The sequence below is a fragment of the Heliconius melpomene genome, chromosome 16 (genome assembly GCF_056956725.1).
Source record: "Heliconius melpomene rosina isolate 202511_hmr_F chromosome 16, ASM5695672v1, whole genome shotgun sequence".
Classification (NCBI taxonomy): domain Eukaryota; kingdom Metazoa; phylum Arthropoda; class Insecta; order Lepidoptera; family Nymphalidae; genus Heliconius; species Heliconius melpomene.
The window spans coordinates 9605609-9626984 of record NC_140404.1 but is presented as its reverse complement, the minus strand read 5'-3'; the positions used below and the strand labels follow the sequence as shown (position 1 = coordinate 9626984).

At 31.6% G+C, this 21376-nt stretch overlaps 2 protein-coding genes across 3 annotated transcripts in view; one reads left to right on the top strand and one right to left on the bottom strand.

The window, feature by feature from the left end:
• Nucleotides 1-32: 32 nt before the first annotated feature.
• On the bottom strand, nt 33-20337 carry Ork1 (open rectifier K[+] channel 1). 2 transcript variants are annotated; one of them, XM_085199151.1, is made up of 6 exons: nt 19659-20337; nt 5388-5567; nt 4173-4294; nt 3403-3643; nt 2867-3129; nt 33-2332 (listed from the first exon to the last, which is right to left on the bottom strand). In XM_085199151.1, exons 1-6 carry the CDS (start codon nt 19801-19803, stop codon nt 377-379), a joined length of 2907 nt encoding a protein of 968 aa, XP_085055277.1. In that variant the 5' UTR covers nt 19804-20337; the 3' UTR covers nt 33-376. The 2 variants fall into 2 exon arrangements, with proteins under 2 accessions (XP_085055277.1, XP_085055278.1); XM_085199152.1 differs by lacking the exon at nt 19659-20337 and adding an exon at nt 19170-19252.
• LOC146530992 (putative ATP-dependent RNA helicase DHX57) overlaps nt 2609-21376 on the top strand; it is a 34856-nt gene continuing 16088 nt past the window's right edge. Inside the window, exons 1-2 of the mRNA XM_085199150.1 lie at nt 2609-2648; nt 2963-3059. The gene's annotated coding sequence lies outside the window, so the exon portion shown is untranslated. The remainder of the gene's footprint in view (nt 2649-2962; nt 3060-21376) is intronic.

The window sequence follows — 21376 nt, the reverse complement described above, 5'->3', positions numbered from 1 at the left end:
AAATATTTTCAATTTTACGTAATATATATAATGTTAAAGTTAAAGAAGGCACGTTAGGTAAATTTATAAATATTTAAACATATTCCTAAGTGACGTCACAACTTACGTAATTAATGGAATGTGGTAAGTTCTTATAGTTTATTTTTGTAACATATTAAATATCACAATTTAATATTTTCATACATTCATGGCAAAGTAGTATATTATACTTTATTTTATTTTGTTTCTTAAACTAAACACAAAATAAATAAATCGCCTATAATATATACACAAACATAGCAGCAAGTCACAAGGAAACAACGGTTAAACTGGACGGTATCTTGTTCAGGAATAAATTAATAATTTACTACTAATAATAATTGCACTAAAAAGGCACTTAAGTTTTATCCTTATTATTGTCTATTACTATATCTGTTAGGCTGTTCCTTCTAGAACTTTCCCCAACATTCGAAGTGCTTGAATCTTTTCGTATTCGCGAGTAAAGCCTCGGGACGGGTGCAGTAACTGATCTGCTAGTATCTACTGGCGCTGGAGAATACCGTCTTGTACGAACTGGTTGGGATTCAGCACTTTCAGAATATGGCGGCGGAGGCTGATTCAACATGCTCATTCTATTCTCTCTTTGAGCAGCTGCAGTTATTTGTAATTCTGCACCAGCAACCACTGTTGCTAATGTTGGGGTAAATTGTTGAGCTGCAGTACGTGTAGATATGCGTCTTCTACGAGGTCCTATGCCTTCTTCCATATCTTTATTAAGAGGAGGTATGTTAAAGTCGTTTCTAATGGATCCGCGACGTCTTGAACTATTAGAATCACCTAATAAGTCATCGCTTTGAGTAACAGTGTCTATGACAGCCAGGGCTCGCAGTAAATCAGCTACACTGGTATTTTCTAATACTTCAACCTGTTCGGATTCGGGAAGATTTGAAAGATTTACGTCGGGATCAAACAAGCTTGGGCGGCCTCGATTCGTTCTGTTTCTATAATTATCTAATTCGCTAACAAATACATTGTCATCCTCGTTTTCTGTTGACTGTCTGTAGCTTTTAACGTCGCCAGCGAACAGACTGCTTCGACCCATTTTTGTTTTATTTTGGTATTGCCTAATACTGGCTTCAAGGTCGCTACTACTTTGTTCTGGCGTGCTAACTTTTCTGCTATTGCCAAATGAAGGAAACAGACTCCTGCGACCATGACGAGTTTTTTCCTTATAATTGACTAATTCGTCGGAGCTTTCCGGCATAGTATCGTCATCGCTTTTCTTGGATCTGCCAAATGTAGGAAGTAAGCTGAGACGACCTCTCTTAGTCTTATTTTGATATTTTCGCACTTCATCCTCGTCTACAGTGTCATCGCCGCTAGTGGGATCGCTAAAATCAAAAGTTGGGAAAATACTATGTCTACCTCGTCTTGTATTTTCTTTGTAACGATTCGCGTTGTCTTCTGGATCACTGAAGTCAAATGTGGGAAATATACTATGTCGTTTTGGTCTTTGCTGATAAGACGTCGCAGCAGCCCGATCTTCGTCTTCAGAGAAATCAAATGTAGGGAATATACTATAACGACCGCGTGTAGTTTTCTCCTTATAAGCATCGACATCGTTTTTCGTTTCTTCGCTCAAGCCAAATGTAGGGAAAATACTTCCACGTCTTGATTTTTCTTTAATATTCTCTGTGGAGCCTTGGGCGTTGCTTACTCTGCCTTTCATAGTATTTTTAATATACTCTGCGGGATTATCACTCGAGCTTTGTTTTCTGAAAATCCTTGCAAACAAGCTTCTGGGTTGTGAATCATCGGTTGGTGGAACATGCGTGGGAAGGGACAATTTCCCAGTACGCAAATTAGCTTCTTTTCTATATTTCTCAGCAGTATCCCCGTTAGTCCATGTGAAGTCATGATCGTATTTCTGAACCGATTCTTTTCTGTAATTAGGCACAGCTACACTTAAAGCTCTGGCTCTCATCGGAGCGCTTGGTAAAAACGCTTGACCGATACTAAATAATGGGGGTTTTTCACTTGCCAAAATATGTTCGTCGTCAAATATATTAATACCCCTGCCTTGTTGCGCTTCAAACCCACCCAGAACGTTGACAACTCGCGCTAATAATTCAACAGGTTTGACGATTGCAGATGCTGTAAACGTTTTCTCTTTATCAATACCAAGTAAATCTGTATCTGATTGTATACGGAGCATATCTTTAGCGCTTAGTTGTATGTTTTCTGAGTTAGCTCGCTTTCTTTTGACAACAGTTTCTCGTGGTGTTATATCGAATGTGAGAGTGGGGCAGCTGGCGCTTCTGTATAGATGTGGAGTCGTATCCACGTAGACAGGCTGGAAATAAATTAAAAATTAAAAATCCATATCATTTACATTAATTTGTAATATGTATGTATATCTTCTTGGAAATTCTATTCTATTCGACTATAGTTATTCGAATATATATTGTTAGTGTATAAGTGTAGAAGTGGGTAGATTTAGGTGAAAAAAAAACAATAAAAGCACTGGAATTGTGTCAAACGGACACAGTTGCTTGAAGGCGGAAGCCCTGATTGGAAGGTATCCAGTGTGTAGTGTTGTTATTGAGCTACATGTCACTTATTATAATTACGTGGAACCTCTATCCGAGTACGTTAAAAACATATAGACGGTATGTACACTAAATGTCTATATATTGTTTATTATGTATTTTTTTAGTGCAATAAAGAATATTATTATTTTTATCGTGTTTATTTTAAAAACGTTAACCGCTTCCGTTTTCTAACAATATAATATCTTCTTATTTTATTATTTTGGATTAGAACGGTACTTCAATATATATTTTTTAATTCGTACACTATAAAGTATTATAAAATAAATCTCCTCTACCTTTACTTTCAAAAGATTAGCTTCATTTATTATCTTCCTTATGACGGCAATATCTCTCGTGAATCCTTGTAAAATTTTACTTTGCGTTGATTTCAGTTGACATGCAAATTTCTGTTCTAATCGATGCACTCGTTCTGATCTCATGCCGCTTGTTATGAAACCAAGAAGCATCACAATATAGCCAAGGCCGAAGGTAATCCATATTATGAGAAATATTTGATAAGCAAGGAAATAACCGTCTTTGAAGCCGTTGTTTATTGTTCCTGAAATTTTAAAAATAACGTTTTAATTTTAGTATTTTAACGTTTTAATTAGGCAATTGAAAACATAATTATTTATCAATTAATATTATCATTCTGTTTAAATAATTATATTAGGGAGAGGGTTACTACACTTCGTTTCCGTTCCCATTAATACACTTCAGGAAAACGGAAGTGTATTTAGAAATATATTACTATAAATTTACACAATATAAAATATATTTAACTATATGAAAATTAACAAATTTAGATAATTTGAAACAGTTATATAAATACCTGCAACAATATCACCAAATCCTATAGTAGTTAAAGTGACAAAAGCATAATAAATTCCAGCTACGTAGTCCCAACCTTCAAAAACAACAAATATACACGCAGGCAAAAATATAAAGAATAGAAATCCTGGCACTAAATAAAGGAAGATTTGACCCAACATGCCAAGGTTGTGGAAGAAATAATCGAGTTTGTCAGCTCGTTTCTCATTTTTCTTTTTGTATTTTCGATAAACTGCAATCAACTGGAAAGTAACAGTAATTGTTTTTAATTGTTCAAATAATGATTATATTAAATGGACTAATCGATCAACTAGTCGATCAATTTGTATCAATAGTAATACAATCTGACTGACCGATATGGTGGCATGTTTAAATCCTAGTCGGGAGGAAAATTTTTTTTGAACTACAGAATTAGGCAGGGTAAGTATGGAGAGCTTAGTGTTAAGATAATCCAATCTTTGCTTTTCGTTTTAATCCAGATAGGTATTGCGTTTCATAGTGGCGAAATTTAACGCCGAACTTTGTCTTGCCAGAGCAAGAAAGGAAAGCAATTCTTCCTTCCGAATAAGGATCGGCCTAAGATAAGCGTGCTTAAAACATACAATTACTTTATTAATAGTTTTTGTGTTTGAGCTAAAATTTTAGTATAAAAGTAATTATCCCTTTCCTTTATAAGAGTTAAAAATAATTTGAATAGTAAACAATCCTCTTTCAGAAATTATCAACGAAAATTAAATATTACATAATTAATATGTTATTTATGTTTAATACCTGAAGTGCGAAATATTCACCGAGGTTAGCGAGTAAGATACCATTGATGGGGATACCGAACAAACCATAGAATATCATCAATATCCTCGACAGGTGGGTTGTTGGTGCTAGATTTCCATAACCTGTAAATATTTTAATATATAAATTATAAATATATTTTCAATAATATATGTCATATAAATACTATGTGTTTTTTATATTATAGTTTTATCAATGTTGAGGTCATCGGGACCCAACAGCGTCTGACTGGATGGGTGTGGGTTCGATACCCACTCCGGGAAATGATTAATTTTTGCGTGTGGTGGACGTGAGAAACCAACTGTTTCAATACCAGGTTCCCTTTACCTACCCGGATATTTTGGAAATAACGTAAAATTAATTTATTATGACTAAACTAAATGACTAAAAACAATAAAAGCCATTGTTACACAATATTTCCATAGAATTTGGCTTCTAGCAGTGTCATGATTATAATTTTATACCTCTTTCTCTCACATACATATATCTTTATTACTATGTCTCTAATATAACGTTAGTCATGTTTTAACAGACATATCGTAACTCTAACAATTCTAAATTTGGTCATTGTTTACCAAATTTTATAGTCAACAATTATTATTTGTTGACTCATAGAATGGCGTTATGAAATGTGAAACTCCTAAGTAACGGTTCATTGGCCACAAATATTTATGAACAGAAAAGGTTTTAATGTAATTTGAATTTCATAATACTTTTTGAATTTTGCATTTCGATTATTGAATAAAGTAACAAATGGAAATGCTGTCGAAACGTTTGTAGTATTTACTTAAAAGCTCAAGAAAAACAAATTAGTAAATAAACTAGATCAGTAATTGCCTTCCCAAGCAAAACGGAGATATTTTATTAATCCATCTTACACTCGACGAAAGTTATTTTGTTATAAAATATAACTAATAATCTACTCTACTATATAAATAATTTAATTATTGAATAAAGACGGTGGCGCATGGGCAAGCGTGCGACTATCAACGCAACAGGTTGTTGGTTCGATTCCCACTCGGGGAAATGAATTATTTATTATTTATACTTCCTTGTTTTGGTGAAAATGAGGAAGGTATTCATGTAAAGAGTTTCTTAACCGAGTGTTTTAGCACTAGTTTCCAGGTTCCCTCTGCCTACCATGCTACATACGCGATACAGAGTGAACCCAAAAAAAATTTTATTAAAAAAACTTACCAATTGTACTGACGACAGTATAAGAGAAGAAGAAGGAATGGTAGAAGTCCCACTTGTATGGAGGCTCTGCATCCTCAGTGGTGTAATTGAACATGGATTTACCGCAATATTCTGACAGCTTACGCAAAATACTGTCTTGTTTGTCGGGGTTGTTTGGTATGTAGTGTTCGTAGAGGAGATCTGGAAAAATTAAATAATATATAGTTTAGTAATATTTTTCAAAGAATATGTGATATTTATTATTATTAATTATTACTGTATCAGGTTGTGAATTCCATTCAGTGTAATTTAAATTTGATTATAATCAATACATATTTACATTATACCGATTTTCAAGGTAAGGCTCCTAAACTTTTGGGGACTTTACCTCCACAATTATCAATTCTATACTATTGTTAAGATTTATATTTGGTTGAAATTACATTGGAAATCGTTTTAGTAAATTTTCTTTGAAAGTACAAATGACTAATTAAAAGAAAAAGGCACCGTCAAGATGTGGTCATACTTCTATCATCTAAATATATAAAAGGACTTGTCCTCACTGACTGAGGTAAGACGCACGCACAGCCGTAACCGCTGTGCGTAGAAACGTGAAATTTGGACAGATGTTTACTTTCGTAGTCTGGACATCCACTAAGAAGGGATTTTGAAAAATTTTAACCCTAAAGGGGCGAAAAAGGGGTTGAAAGTTTGTATGGAAAAAAAATTAAATCGGCACCGATTTTTATGAAATTTGAAATTTTGATTTTTAAAAGTATTTAATTGAACACGTGTTTCATTGTTTTCTAGAATTCTCCTCCTAAGGGTGCAAATAAGGGGTTGAAAGTTTGTATAGATTTTTTTTTAAATCATCACCAATTTTTATAAAATTTGAAATTCAGACTCTTAAAAGTATTTAATTGAACACATGTTTCATGGTTTTCTAAAATTCTCCCCCTAAGGGTGCAAATAAGGGGTTGAAAATTTGTATGGAAAAATCTTTAAATCGCCACCGATTTTTATAAAATTTGAATTTTGACTCTTAAAAATATTTCATTCAACACATGTTTCGTGGTTTATTAGGATTCACCCCTAATTACGCAAGCGAAGCTGCGCGCGTCCGCTTGTATGAGATAATTGTCACACAAAAGTATTTTTATTTATATGAAAAATAAAAAATATGAATAAAATTTTCGCCCTCAACTCTGCCTGACGGTAGTAGAGACGGCAAACAAAATTAACAATAGAAGTAAAAACAGATTACCTAACAAACAATTTCTAGTATTATCATTGTTTCATACAAAACCTCTAATTGGGCAATATTGAAATATCCAAATTTAGCACAATTCTCATTCTGTAGAAGAATCAATATAATTGATGTGTTGACGTAACCACATGCGAAACATTTCAATTATTATACAAGAAGAAACAATAGCATTACTTATTTGCGGTTAAATATTTATGTTAATTATGAATAACAAGGATATTTATGGTTAATAACCTAATACATTGTGTATAATATAACTATAGTTATCGTCACTTAGGATCTAGTTAAACAAAGTATTAGAATAATTGCTAAATCACGACAAAGAGTTCATGTTGAACTTTAATTAGGTACTTAACAGTTTTACGAAGACAATTTTATGGTCCGCTCCCCACAAATTAGACAGATTGTCTTTTTTTCATAACTTCTGGTCATTTTGTATGTGATATTAAAATTAGTTTTGTAATAATTAAATTATTGGTGATTTTGCTGTTGTGAAGACAGTCAAGCGTAGGCTAAGCCGAGCCAATATTTTTTTATTTGATTTAGATTTGGAAAGTATCTATAGAAAGTTACATTTTTTTTCTTTATTATTTTATTATGTCGAATCTTGTATTCTGTATTGTGTATGTTCTGTATCTTGTATTCAAATTCAAAATATTCGCTATTCAAATAAACTTATAATAAGCACTTTTGAATAGTCGAATGAACATATGAACAAAAAGCTACCACCGGTTCGGAAGGCAGTTCTGCTGAGAAGAGCCGGCAAGAAACTCAACAGTTGCTCTTTTCAAAATCAATGGTACAATCTATTACATTAGCTGGCAGCTATCCTGCATTACATTCAATAGACATTAATTCCATACATGTTACTTGTATTGTGTTCTATATTTCGAAAAAAGAATGATTCTTTTTCTCATTCAATTTTAAATTTTTGATATCAGAAATACAAACTAACATATTTTTTCTTTTTACTTTCTTTGTTAAGTTTGAATTAAGTTAGTCATATAAGTATCAGTGTATTCATTTCTTACTCAAATACTTAACTTATATATATTAAATTCTAATTAACAACAAACTATTAATACAATTGTTATTTAAATTTATTCAGCTATAATATCTCAGTACATTTGATCTAGGGCACGCAGATTAAGTTCACATATCATACATATGTATAAATTGCAAGATTTACAAGGATTAAGTATCCTGCTGTCAGTGTTATACCTAATTAAGATATACATAAATCATTCTTGTATCACATTTAACGTTTTCCCACTTTGCTTAATATATTTAAAAACTAATATTTCCTGATTAGCATCTATTATGTACATATTTTGCGCTTTCAAAATTTCTGTCTGCTTGTCTGTGTGCTCGTTCACGCTTATCTCAGTAACGGCTTAACCTATTCAGTTGCAATTTTCTGCAAGCATTTTGGCAAGCTTCCCGTAACTTATTTGTGTTATTTCATTCATTTTGTAAATAAAAATAATATACTATTCTAAAGAACGTTGTTTGACAAAACTGTTTTAAACAGTAATTTATAGCAATTTTGTCAATTAACGTTGTTGTATTCATAATAGATCAGTATTTTAAATTCGCTAATAAATATAGATATTTTTTAGATATTTTCTATGTAAATAAATCATGGAGCCACCGCCGTAAGTTCAGCGGCGGTCACGGAAGCAATTAAGCGGTTTACCATACTAAAGAGGGGGTATTCAATGATTTTTATACACGCCTGTAAAGAAGGAGTGGCAGTCATTGTGATTAACATCAAATACACATAAAATCGATTTATATTTATGCGGTTGAATTGACCGAGTACTTGGTGAAGGTCGGAGTCACTGTCAAGATCATGATGAAGGCCAGGCTAGCCTGGAGCTGCACTGCACTAGATGTTTCATATAAATAATTATTTGGAAATTGAAAAAAAAAAAATTTAAAATTTTTTTTCAGCTTCATCCTCCATGCAGCAGGGTATGTGCTACACTAACTCCGCTTTCAATTTTCAGGCAAATTCTTGGGGCATTGCATGTTGAATTGTGGAACTCAACACCGCGCTCTGCCTCAACACCAAGGTGAAAAAATAAAAAATATTAATCATTTCATTTTCTCGAGTGGAAATCGAACCTACACACCATCGCGTTGCTTGTGCCCAACTTATTTCAACTGTAATGATTGTAATTAATATTATTAAAAATAGTACCAGCAATATTTGTAATTGGAAATCAATATAGTGAAATTATGAATAAAATTTCAGACAGGATTGTTTACTATAAATATTTGTAACACAACAACAAGTGTTTTGGCCTTTGTTCGTTCAATAGAAACTGAAGTACTAGAGTGTATATTATATTTGATAGGCGCCATTTAATTACGACACTTATTTTATAAATACGTATTATCCTCTTTAAGTACTATTTACATATATGTGTGTATGTATGTACAGTTGTATATATGAAACATGAAAGAGTTTTTACTTTTTTAAAAAATATGGTTATAATATAGCTGCTACGGGTGCCTCACTCCATGCCATGGTTGTAGGGGAGGATCTTTTAGCTAAGGCTTTAGAGGCCATAGTGGGACAGTTGGATATCGCTTTCTCTCTGCCAGTAAAAAAAATCAAGTCTGATATCCTAACAACTACACCATCAGATTTCACTGGGGGGAATTAAGAGAACCAAAAATAAATAAAAATATTAAAGTCACTTTATCATCATCATCATCATCATCAGGCTGTCCTCGTACTGGACATAGGCCTCTCCAATGGCACGCCACTTTGCGAATATCGTCACCGCATCTAGCTGGAGGACGTCCTACATTACGCTTGCCGAGGCGTGGTCTCCACTGTAGAACGCGCTTACTCCAAGTCACTTTATATAATTTACTAAAATATTTCTCACACCATAATGAATCATCGAATTTTGGAATGACTTTAAAAATTTGCCACCGTCCACTTCCGGTTAAGCCTTCCTTAATCCTTACTTATTTTAACTTCCGTATTACATTATGGAACATTATTAGGTTATAAATAATTCTTTTGTATATTGAAGGATAACAGTTAAATATTTAGTTAAATAACTAAATATATCTCAAATGACGGTACTTACTCATCATTAGAGGTTAAATGTTTACGTTTACAATAAGGACATAGTAAGTGACGAAGACGTTTATAACAATGGTACGTAAGTAGCACCTTAGATATGTATTTCGCTGTAAATAGATTTTGCTTCCGAATTATAATAGTAATGACAGTAAGTTGTCTCTACGAAGTGCGGCGTTGTGTTCCGCTACTCAATACGATTTATTTATTTATTTATATATACTTTATTGCACAAAATTACAAAAAAACAATGTACAAAAGGCGGGCTTAACGCTAAAAGCATTCTCTCCCAGCCGACCTTGTCATGTGGGATAATAAGTATGCAGGTGTGCAGAAGTAAAATATACATACATATACATACATACACATCCAATAAATATATAAATATACATATAATAAATAGTTATACATATAATATATCATTATAATAAAATATTACGGATATTATAAATAAAAGAAATAAAAAAAAAAATACATAAAAATATAAACCATATAATAATATAGCATACCATATATACTCCAATATATACAATTAATTAAATAGATGAATATTATATATTTATGTTATTTTTAAAAAAATACTCTTTTACCCGATAATACGATATGCCTAGGGAATTTTATGGAAAGTGTGAAATGGAAGTATTTCAATGGGAACTTATTCTGGGATGAGGAGGAATGCTTATTCGTACTTAAAGTTTTCAATCTACTTTACCAAACAAAACTCACATGAAGTTTAAGATAAAAATAATTATTTTATACATACATTACTATTTCTAAAATATCAATTTTAAATTTTAGAATTTACCATATTATAACTAAAAATTGGTATATTTACTATAATATATCTATGTTTTACTGTAATATAGAATTATCATTTCATATATTAATTTTAAAATTTACTGAATAGATAAAAGGAAAAAGCGCCAAATATAAAAGTACGATAATAATTTACAAGACTATACATATGTAAATCGTTACGCCCAAACGACTAACAGACGGACCAATACATATATTCCGATATAAAAACTAATGACCACAAAATCTATTTTTTATTTAATATTCTTATTAAACTCTATGCATGTTCCGTTTACATACGACAACTCTAATTAAAGACCTAATTTTCCGATCACGAAGCGTTTGAGGCCGGCGGGTATTTGCATAAAAAATAAAAGTCAGTTTGCAATGATATCAAGCTACTATTAACTATGAATATAATAATAAAATGTTGGAAATAATAAGTAACTATTATATATAAATATCTATTACGTGGCCGTTTAATTAATTAAAATAAAAGAAAATTTACGGCAATGACAAAAGGAATATAGACCCCAATACATTTTGAAGTTTAGATACAATCCAATCTAATAAAAGTACAGTAGAAACTCGATTATCCGGCCCTCAATTATACGGATTAGCAATTATTTGGACTATCAACCGCGATTATGTACTTGTTGCTTTTAATAGACATTTAACAATTTTGTGTTACATATGCACAAAACCAGCTTTTCTTTATAACTCCGATTATCCGTATTTTCGATTATCCGAATGACTAACGACAAGAATTAGTCCGGTCTGCGTCTGATTGTAACTGACGATAATTTAAGTAGGTAAGTACACAATAAATGTATTTCCCCGCGTTGTTAAGACAGTGTAGCGTTGTTTTGAACTTAGACCAGAATGTCTCTAAAGAGATGGAAAATGGGTACAAATTTTATTTTCTTCACTTCGTTTCACGCAGTTCTCCTCTTAAGGCAGAGAGCATTTAGTATGAAGATACTAAATTTCGTGTCACTCCATTCTCCGCTTTAAATTCCAGATAAGTTTTAATTCCTGTTGAGTACAAACTTTTATGATTCCAATCAACATTAACACATATGTATTATACATGAAAGAGAAAATAATGTCCATTAACCAGCTATTACAGTGCGTACTATCATTTAGTAATGAGGAAACGTGACTTTTCCGTCCATAAATCAAAGATTCAGCGAACTTAGTGCGGGAGGACGTTGTTTCTTCCGACATGTCCTCAACCAGATTTTTCCTCATGTCTTTCACGACTATAGAATGCTAATGGTGTCTAGAAATTTCCGGCTTAAAACTGTTTTGGCCTCAACAATTGCAAATTTTTTTGTTGGTATTTACTTAATTATGATGTAATATCCTGGAAATACATAAGTTTAACCTAGTATTATTATTTTTACTTTTTTTATAAGGTAAGAAAGTTTTTGCCTTTCACCAATTTACTAGTCTAGTTTTGTCGTAAATAAATTAGACATCTGTATATATATATACGCCACAGATGGAAAATATTGGCATAATGTAACAATAATTGGAAATCAAATAGTTTTTAAATTTTAATGAACATTTAAACAAATATTTAGGTCGAATATTTTTATATCTTTAGTACTCGATATGGTAATAGTAACGTAGTAAAGTTCTACAGACTAAGGTAATCAAGCCTATCTTCACCTACTATTAAGATATTTATACCCCATAAAGTCTATCGACAATGACAATCATTGCTACTGTACTTAAAATTGTTACGACTTTATTTAAAGCTTCCCGATATTTTTATGCGAAAGCCTAACGTAAATAAGAATTAAAATATAATATCCATTTTCTATCCATGTGTTCCCGGCTTAGAAAAGCAACACACCCTCTCTCATCATCTCTCTCCCGTATCTTAAGACGAAAGTCTTTAACCAGTGCGTGTTGCTTGTGATGACATACGAGAGCGAGACGAGGTCACCAACTATGTGTCTCCTTAGAAGGCTCTGTGTCACACAATGGGAAATGGCTCTCCATTCACAATGCCCGGTATTTCTCTACGTCAAAAATTATAAATGGGGAGTAGGAGTTACCTCCTGAACTTAGAATGTGTCATATGTCATACCACTACCAATTTTAGTTATTGTCAATTCACAACGCGGGCGAATCCGCGGGTATAGTCTAGTTATTAAAAAAAACTATGACATCATTAGAATGTATGATTGAAAAAAATCAAGAGTGGGTCATATTTGTATCTTCTATTTGTCTACATATCTTTCTTGTTACAATAAAATGTAATGACGCAAAAATACTTTTTCAAGAGTGTTAAGTGTTTATATCCTTCAATGAATGTAAGATGCTCTTAAAGTGATAACGCCTACTGTACAATTATAAACTTTCATGGAACTAACTATTTACTTATTAATAGGTAAATTCGTTTAAAACTATATTATATAGATAATATAGTTAGGGTAGGTAGAAGGAATATAGTGTTAAGACACTCCATTCTTCACTTCTTATTTTCACACGTTATTTATTAAACAGATTAGGTGAAAATAGTGATAATTTAATTTTCTAATTTTCATGAATTAATATAAAAATTTGATCTTTTAATTCATGAATTCATTTAATTTATGTTGTGATGACGGAATAAATGTTAATCAGCTTCACGCTGTATCCCGCACACAACAGGTTCCCTAGTTTCCGTCGAATTTCCCTCAACCGGCCGCGCTTTGCCTCGACACCAGAGAGAAAAAATGAAAATATAAATTTAAATAAATATTCTTCAAATGGCTGGCAAATGGCTACCAGCCAGGTTTAAAGTCACACACTTGAATTAGAAAAAGTTTTCATAATTGTAAAATTTAAATAACACAAACACGTGTATCTTTTCTGTTTGCAATATTTAAATTTTAATAATTATTATAATATTCGCTATGAATACCATATATCTCCATAATAATGAGTTATAATTTCCTTTTGTTAGTTCTTATTCTTCTAAACTATTCAATTATGTATGGAATGCCACAACATTTGTATAATTTGTGAGGTGATTGGATTTTTAATGAACGTGTTCTTGTGATACTGTGCTTAACTGACATGGTAATGTCCTATGGAATAGAAAATTGTATGTAGTTCTGCATATAGGGTTGCAGGCGAAAATAGCAACAATAGGAAAATATTTTTCTCTATATTATAGTTCTATCCTGATGTAATCTATACTAATATAATAAAGCGGAAGAGTTTGTTTGTTTGTTTGTTTGTTTGTTTGTTTGTTTGTTTGAACGCTAAGATCTCTGGATCTACTGGTTCGATTTACATTGTTTTTGTTTTGTATGAAAGCTGCATTCTTCAGAAGTGCTATAGGCTATATGACATTACATTACACATATATACTTATATATTTTAAAGTACTTCCTAATTTGACATGCAATTTATTCTGCCATGTTAATAACAACCGTCGCGTCGCTACGCAACCGTTACCGCGACATTTGGATATTCATCCTTATGAAAATAAATATAATAGTCACTTTTAGCATTTTATCTAGATTGAAATTATAGTTTACTGTAGAACATTCTAATAAATAATTAAGGAGATGTCACTGATTCCAAATGACCTAGCCTTCAGGCGGCATAGTACGAGTATGACCGACGCGAAAATATTCTTATAGTTCGAGCAGGCGTAGTCGCGTCCGGGTCCACTAATAATGTACTAAAACTATATAATGTAAACCAATAAATTAGACAAATTTAGTTAGAATTCATAGTTCTAGACTGTAGAAACATCTTCGTTGTTATTATTTAATTCAAACTTGCTATTTCATTAACTACAAATATATATTTTTTGTAGCTTTATGCTGTATCCCGCACATGGCAGGTTAGACAGGGGGAACCAATATTTGGAAAACTCTGTTCCCATTTACACGTTCCAGTTCGTTCTCCACTTTCCATGGAATTCTTGATGTATTGTGTATTAAGTGGTGGAATTCATCGAACCCACTCTTGTGCTCCTGCGCTACGAAGGTCACAAGATGCGTTTATACCACCTTAGTTACTAAATTATATTTTATAATAATTAAAAAGATAAATAAGTTATACAATAAAGATATCACACGTTTGTTTGCAAACGATTTGATTAAATTACAGATGTTGTAATAGATCTAAATAAAATAGATGTGTTATCAAGATTTATCAATTGTAAGAGCGACAGGTTGTGGGTTCGATTCCCACACGAAGACATGAAATATTTAATATGTTCATTTACTTAACACGTAACGCCCCCAGAATTGGGGAACGGAAAGTGAGGAGTGGAATGTCTTAAACTAGGCTTTTCTGTCTATCTAAAAGAAATTTAAATTTATCTTTGACGTGAAATGATTTCTCTTCTTCTCTTGGATTATATACGGAGAGAATCTAATGTAGAGACTAGTTTTTTCTATCCGAATTCGAGATACTATTATTAATATTATTTTATTATTAATAAATAAATGTTATTCAATGTTTATACTCAAATTTATAAGACATATTTAAATAGTACGTATATGACGCGCCAGGCTCAGAGATTTGTGCGTGAGGTAGTTTCTATATGTTTTTTTTTCACTTATATAATAATATAACTACGTAAAATTTACTTATACGTATTAAATTAACATGTATTGATAACTCTTCCTTTTAACTTCAAATCTGTCCCAATTTTCATTGACTTTTTTTTTATAAAAAACAAAAAAAAAGTTACAAAACATATTATTATTTAGATCTGTTGTAGCGCAGATATGTAGATAATAAAAGTGACAACTTTAATTTAGATTACATATCCAAGAAAATAAACACATTTATCAACTTAGGTATTTACATCGCACTGTAAAGACATATTTAGCCTAATAATCAACCTAATGTTTTTAAAAAAATATTTTGATATTTAAAATATTATTAAAAGTTGAATGTAACAAGTTAACGATATTATTATAAAGTAACTCTTAAGACAGCAATTGTCTTACAAATCGGTATTCTGACACAAATCTAAAGAGTGAAAGGAAATTTGTTTTTTTATTTAATTTCCTTCAACTCCACCCTATAGCATATAGCAGGGTAGGTGGAGAGAACCTAGAGCTAAGACACTTTCCGCTGAATTTTTAGGATATTGCGTGTTGAGTAACGGAACTCAACGCAGCGCTTTTGCCATGTTACCGGGCTTTTAAATTAATTATAAACATTTTATAGGCATATCTATATATATAATACACAGCAAACGTCGAATTTCTACGTTTGTTGACTGAAAATGACTGGTTTATCAGAAGATAAATGTATATTTTTATTGTGCTATTTACACTCACACTTATTACTCATGAATTAAGCAAACATTGTTAAGCTTTTTTAGTAAAGAAAAATTACATGTGAATTTATTTACGTTATCATTCGACGTACGTAGATACGTTAGATATAAAGTAATTTTAGAGTCAAACGTAGGTTGGAAGAAAAATAGCGTAGCAGGCAAAATAATGCAATTTTTTTCGTATTCATACGAAGCAAAAATATCGAAAAGAACGTAAAAAAATTAAATAATTAATTAAGGGTTATTTTATAGACATGGCAGTTACTTAAACGGTTTAGGATAAAAATATAGAACTGAAACATACTGAAACGACAAACTATAATATAAAATTAATAATGAAGCCTCAAAACTAATATTTAATTATAATGATTAGAAATGGCAGATTTAAATAAACAATTTCATTTGTAAGATTTTCTCGTTTCTCCATTAAATGGGAAAATCTCTCATGCAAGTATTTAAGAATAACATAATAAATTACAAAATTCTCTATAATTATGATTCAATAATTATGCCGCTATACTTGCTCACGTTTTCAATTAATTTTTTTTCATTGTTTCTCGCGGAAATTATAACAATAGAATAGATATGTTTGTAATCCATAGTATACTATATACGTAGCACGAATACGAAGAAACGAAGAATCGATTTCATCTTAAATACTTTTCAGTATTTTTAATCATCTATATATATAAAATCGAAAGGTCACTCACTCATCACGAAATCTCAGAAACTACATATTCTAGGAATCTGAAATGTTGTATAGGAGTTACTTATAGGACGTAGGTGCTCGCTAAGACGGGAATTTGTAATATTCGACTTCTAAGGGGTTGTTTTTGGGGTTGAAAGTTTGTATGAAACATCGTTACTAATGACATTTGTCTTTGTCATTCGTTACTAAATGCTAGGAGTCTCAAATTTTGCATAGACGTCACTAGGACGTAACCATGGAGACAGAAATTAATAATAATATGGACCGTTTATTTTGAAAGTGGTGTAAGTCCATTTTTAGAAAAATGAGCTATCACGTAATTCATGCTTAATTTAATGTAATTTTTTTATATATAACTAGTCCGTGTTTAATTTCTCAAAAAAAACCCATGTTTTGAACAACTTAAAATCGGTCGGTAAATGAAATTGCATAATCATCGACATACTAATCTTTAATTTTCTCGAAACAAAAGAAAATGGACTTACACCACTCTCAAAATAAACGGTCCATATAGTTCACGCGGGTGAAACTGCGAGCGGGCCGCTAGTATTTACATATATATCAAAAATATTTTAGAGCTGCTGAGGTGCAGATGCACAAATATGCGACTGTAAACGGATGCTGTGGGTGCGATTCCCACTCTGGTAACGGGGCAAATACCTCCATAAATTAAAAAATGGAGAACGGAATGTTTTAACACTAGGTTCTCGTGTGCCTTCTGCCTATCCTGCTATGTACTCGTATGAGATACTGTACTTTTTAGTTACATGAAATATTGTTATTTACTTGTGTACTACTGTCTTCTTTAGTTTTATTAAGCTTTTATTTTTATTATTTTATTTATTTTAATTCAGACCTGTGTCTATATTTTGTTAGTATTACAAGACAACCCAACAATGTATATAATTTTATGTAATTATAAACAAAATAACATATCTATAGATATAAAATCATCAAGTTCATTCACTCATCACGAAATCTCAGAAACTACATGTGTTAGGAATATGAAACTTTGCATAGGAGTTATTTATAGGCCGTAGGTGCTCGCTAAGACGGGAATTTGCAATATTCGACTTCTAAGGGCTTGATTTTGGCGTTGAAAGTTTGTATGAAACTTCGTTACTACAAATGCTAGGAGTCTCAAATTTTACATGGACGTCACTTATAAGACGTAGGTACTCATGGAGACAGAAATTAATAATAACGTAGTTCACGCAGGCGAAGCCGCGGGCGGGCCGCCCTCTATATAAAAATAATAATAATACCAAAATAATAACTTTTACGCAATTATGATAAAAATCCTAATTTCTATCATAGCATAACTAGATGAAATCTCCTCCTAGTAAATCAGTATAATTGCAAATAGTAGGTTTTGCAATCGCATTTATTACCATTATTGGCAATAGTATCGATAATTTATCTTCAACAGTGTAACAACGTATAATTTAAATAAATTAATTGTTGCAACAGCACTAATAAAGATATTTTTGTCCTTATATTTATTTTTAGAGAGAGAGAGAAAGATTAGAATTGTATTATATGTTGTTTATTTCTATGAACGACGAGACGTCGATATTATATTATATTATATAGATAATAAAATTGTTTTCTTTTTAATAAAAATAAATCATATATTTTTATAAATGAAATATTTAACAAACTAATAACTGTATAAATTGTTTTTTTTTTAACATTTACACTTTCGTCCAAGCAAATTAATTTAAATTCATTCTCTTGTATTATAATTAGACGTATCTATAGTTAGTCAGAGAGAACGGAGCGCCAAACGCTACGGTCTCTACATACCTCTTTCGCCTCGTCCACTGTCATCAACCTCTTTATTCATTCATCTCATCATTCATCATTCATCAATCATACATGCCCTTCGGGGGATCCTCATGCTTTGGTGGAGAACGAAACTACAAATTCATATATTTATTTATTTATTTACTTATTGGCTTGCGTAATTATAACAATTTTCGGTACATTGCTAACTCATCTAAGTGGCGGACTCTGAACGCGAAGTCACGAATTTCTTTTGGCGAATCTTTTTGAATGTATTTGTGATAATTTAAAGTATTACTCGTCTTGTCGTCAATAACAAGATGTTTTCTTAGTGTCGTCATTTTCTAAATATCATGAAGAGTTCGCTAAAATTAATATTTGTGCCAAAATATGAATTATATACATACATAGTGACATATACAAATAAATATAAAATATAAGAAATCTGTCTGTCTTGGTTTTTAGGTTGGATGCTTTACTTCAAACTTTGAAATTTTATGTTTCATTCTATCACGTTCAAACGAAAGCAATAAATCTTTGGATAACTTTGTTACATTCTTGTATAAATAATACTGGTCCCTATATGGAAAATATCACGTCTATATCCGGCTCGGTCCATCCTTTAATATTAATAAAACGCGCGCACCAATTATTTTATAAGACAAAATTAGAAAAATGAAATAATTGGACTCTACGTTTTTAAAATGATGATTGTGAATGCATATATCACTCAGAATAATAAAATAATAAGTAGTGTCACTTTAAAAAAATGATAACAAAACGATAAATACAAATTATATTAATATCCTATACATTATAATTGTATCAAAGTATTTCCTTACTCAAAAATTGTTACATTTTCCATTGTTTACGTGGTTACACTTACATCACTTCGTCGACAATCCTTTAAGTGGATCGATAAATGTAAACTATCGGAGTGTCCATATTGAAAAGTGCATTTATTCACTTATCTGATAGCAAGGTTGCATTGACAACTACACACTATATATTAATTTAATTTACTATTAGAATTTCTAAGAGTTAATTAAATTAGTAAGCTTTCGCATGTGTTTTATTCCTAAATTTTGATAAAATTTTAATAAAATACTAATATAAGACATTCAAATTCACATTAAAACAGAAATAAAATTCAATTAATAAGAAATTTATTATCAGGCTGACACTTGCTCTAGATAAATGACGGATTTCGCAATTAAATGGTGGACGAGAGAAGACTGGAAGTTAAAGCATATATGATACAATTTCTAAAGTAGTTTTAAGGTCACATTTCCTGTGTAATAGGTGTTAGTTAGTGTTTGTAATGGACTTACTTTGGATTTCAAGTCTTTCCAGTTTTTCTTCGGCTCTCTGAGCTACCTCCAGGGGGCTCTCTATATGATAAAATATGCTCGCACCGACCAGCAGGTACACTATGTGCAATGCCAGCATGCAGGCTAATTGCTTTTTGGACATCATCTTGACTAGTTTGGTTTGTTTGTACTTTTGCCGCTATAATCTACTGTCTTAAAATCACCCGCGAAAATCACTATTTTTATAAAAACAATTCTAACGTCCACATATTCTGTTTTAATAAAACTTTTTTAATTTTAAACATCGTAAATAAATTTCGTAATGTCCATCAAATACAACTCCTGGTTTCATTTGGATGCAACTTTCAACTCCGTAGCACTATATCCAGAAGTCCATGAAGCTACTCGCACAACCACTTTACATTGGTTCTAGGTTCATTTTAAAAATAATAAATTTACTTATTGACGTGAAATTGAAAAAATATATATCGTCCTGATGACAGTTTCCAATTGGCCGACGTTCGACCCAAGCGGCAAATACGATCGAATGATTTTCCCGGCGCGCGCGCACAAAACGCGTGTCGGCCGAGCACGTCCTTTTTTTATACCCACAGCTCTAAATGTTTGACTGGCGACAAGTAGTATTAGCTCGTCGTCGTCGTAAAGGATAATATGTAAGGTTATTGCCAGCATTATACATGTATAAGTGGATATCGCTAGCGCAATGATAGTACTAGCGTTCGAGCGAGATTTCCGTTTACGACAGAAGATTAAAAGGATTCTGCGCCTGATAATGGGTCTGGAACGTTACATCATTTTTTGTGATAGCGAATTCTTTAAAGTATAACCTTGTTTGACGTAATGGATGTTAAATTACTATTTTTTATTAAATATACCCAGGGGATAGCATGTAACTTGCTATTTTTCAAAACTAGCGACCCGATCACGGGTTCGGCCCTACAAAACTATTAACTAATCTGAATAACTTCTGTATTCTAATAACACTAACTATTAAAAACTAATGTTACACAACATTTTTTTTTTATAATTATATAACTTTTTTCTTTATGAACCAATTTAAATAAAACAGACACTAAATGTTAAGGAAAGCTTGCCAAAATACTATAGCGGAAATTGTATTTAAAGCAATTACAACGTTTCTGAGATAAGCCTGGACCAACGCACAGACAAACAGATAAAAATTGTAAATTACCTATAGGTTTCAATTTACGCAAATTATTCTAATTTTAAATGGTAGTTCCCAAAGTTTAGTCGTTTATTCAGCAACAACCGTTTCATGGTGACACAAATTAGGGAAACATATACATAAATCATGAAATAAACCATTTTATTTCCATTTACCTTTTGTTGTTTATACATAGAATAGAATGATTTGCTGGGTTTGCACGAGGATCATCGATGACTTCAAACGTTGAAGAAGTTAATGACAGTCGTTTCTATTCAGACCGCCCCCGCGTGTGCGTCATGGTACTATTTTTTTTATTATGTCCCATAAGAAATATCGGCTTCAATTGAAGTCTTATACATAGTCTTCGTTTCATTAACTGTAATATAGGTATTGATTGCCTATTAAAAATTATAAATGTTTTTTGTATTTAAAATTCACTTTTGTTTCAATATCTCTTACAGTATCGGTATATATTTACACATTGATAGAAGTAAACTTTAGTACCTAATACAAAGTTGGCCTTATAGGCCTTTTTGTAATTTTTAATTTA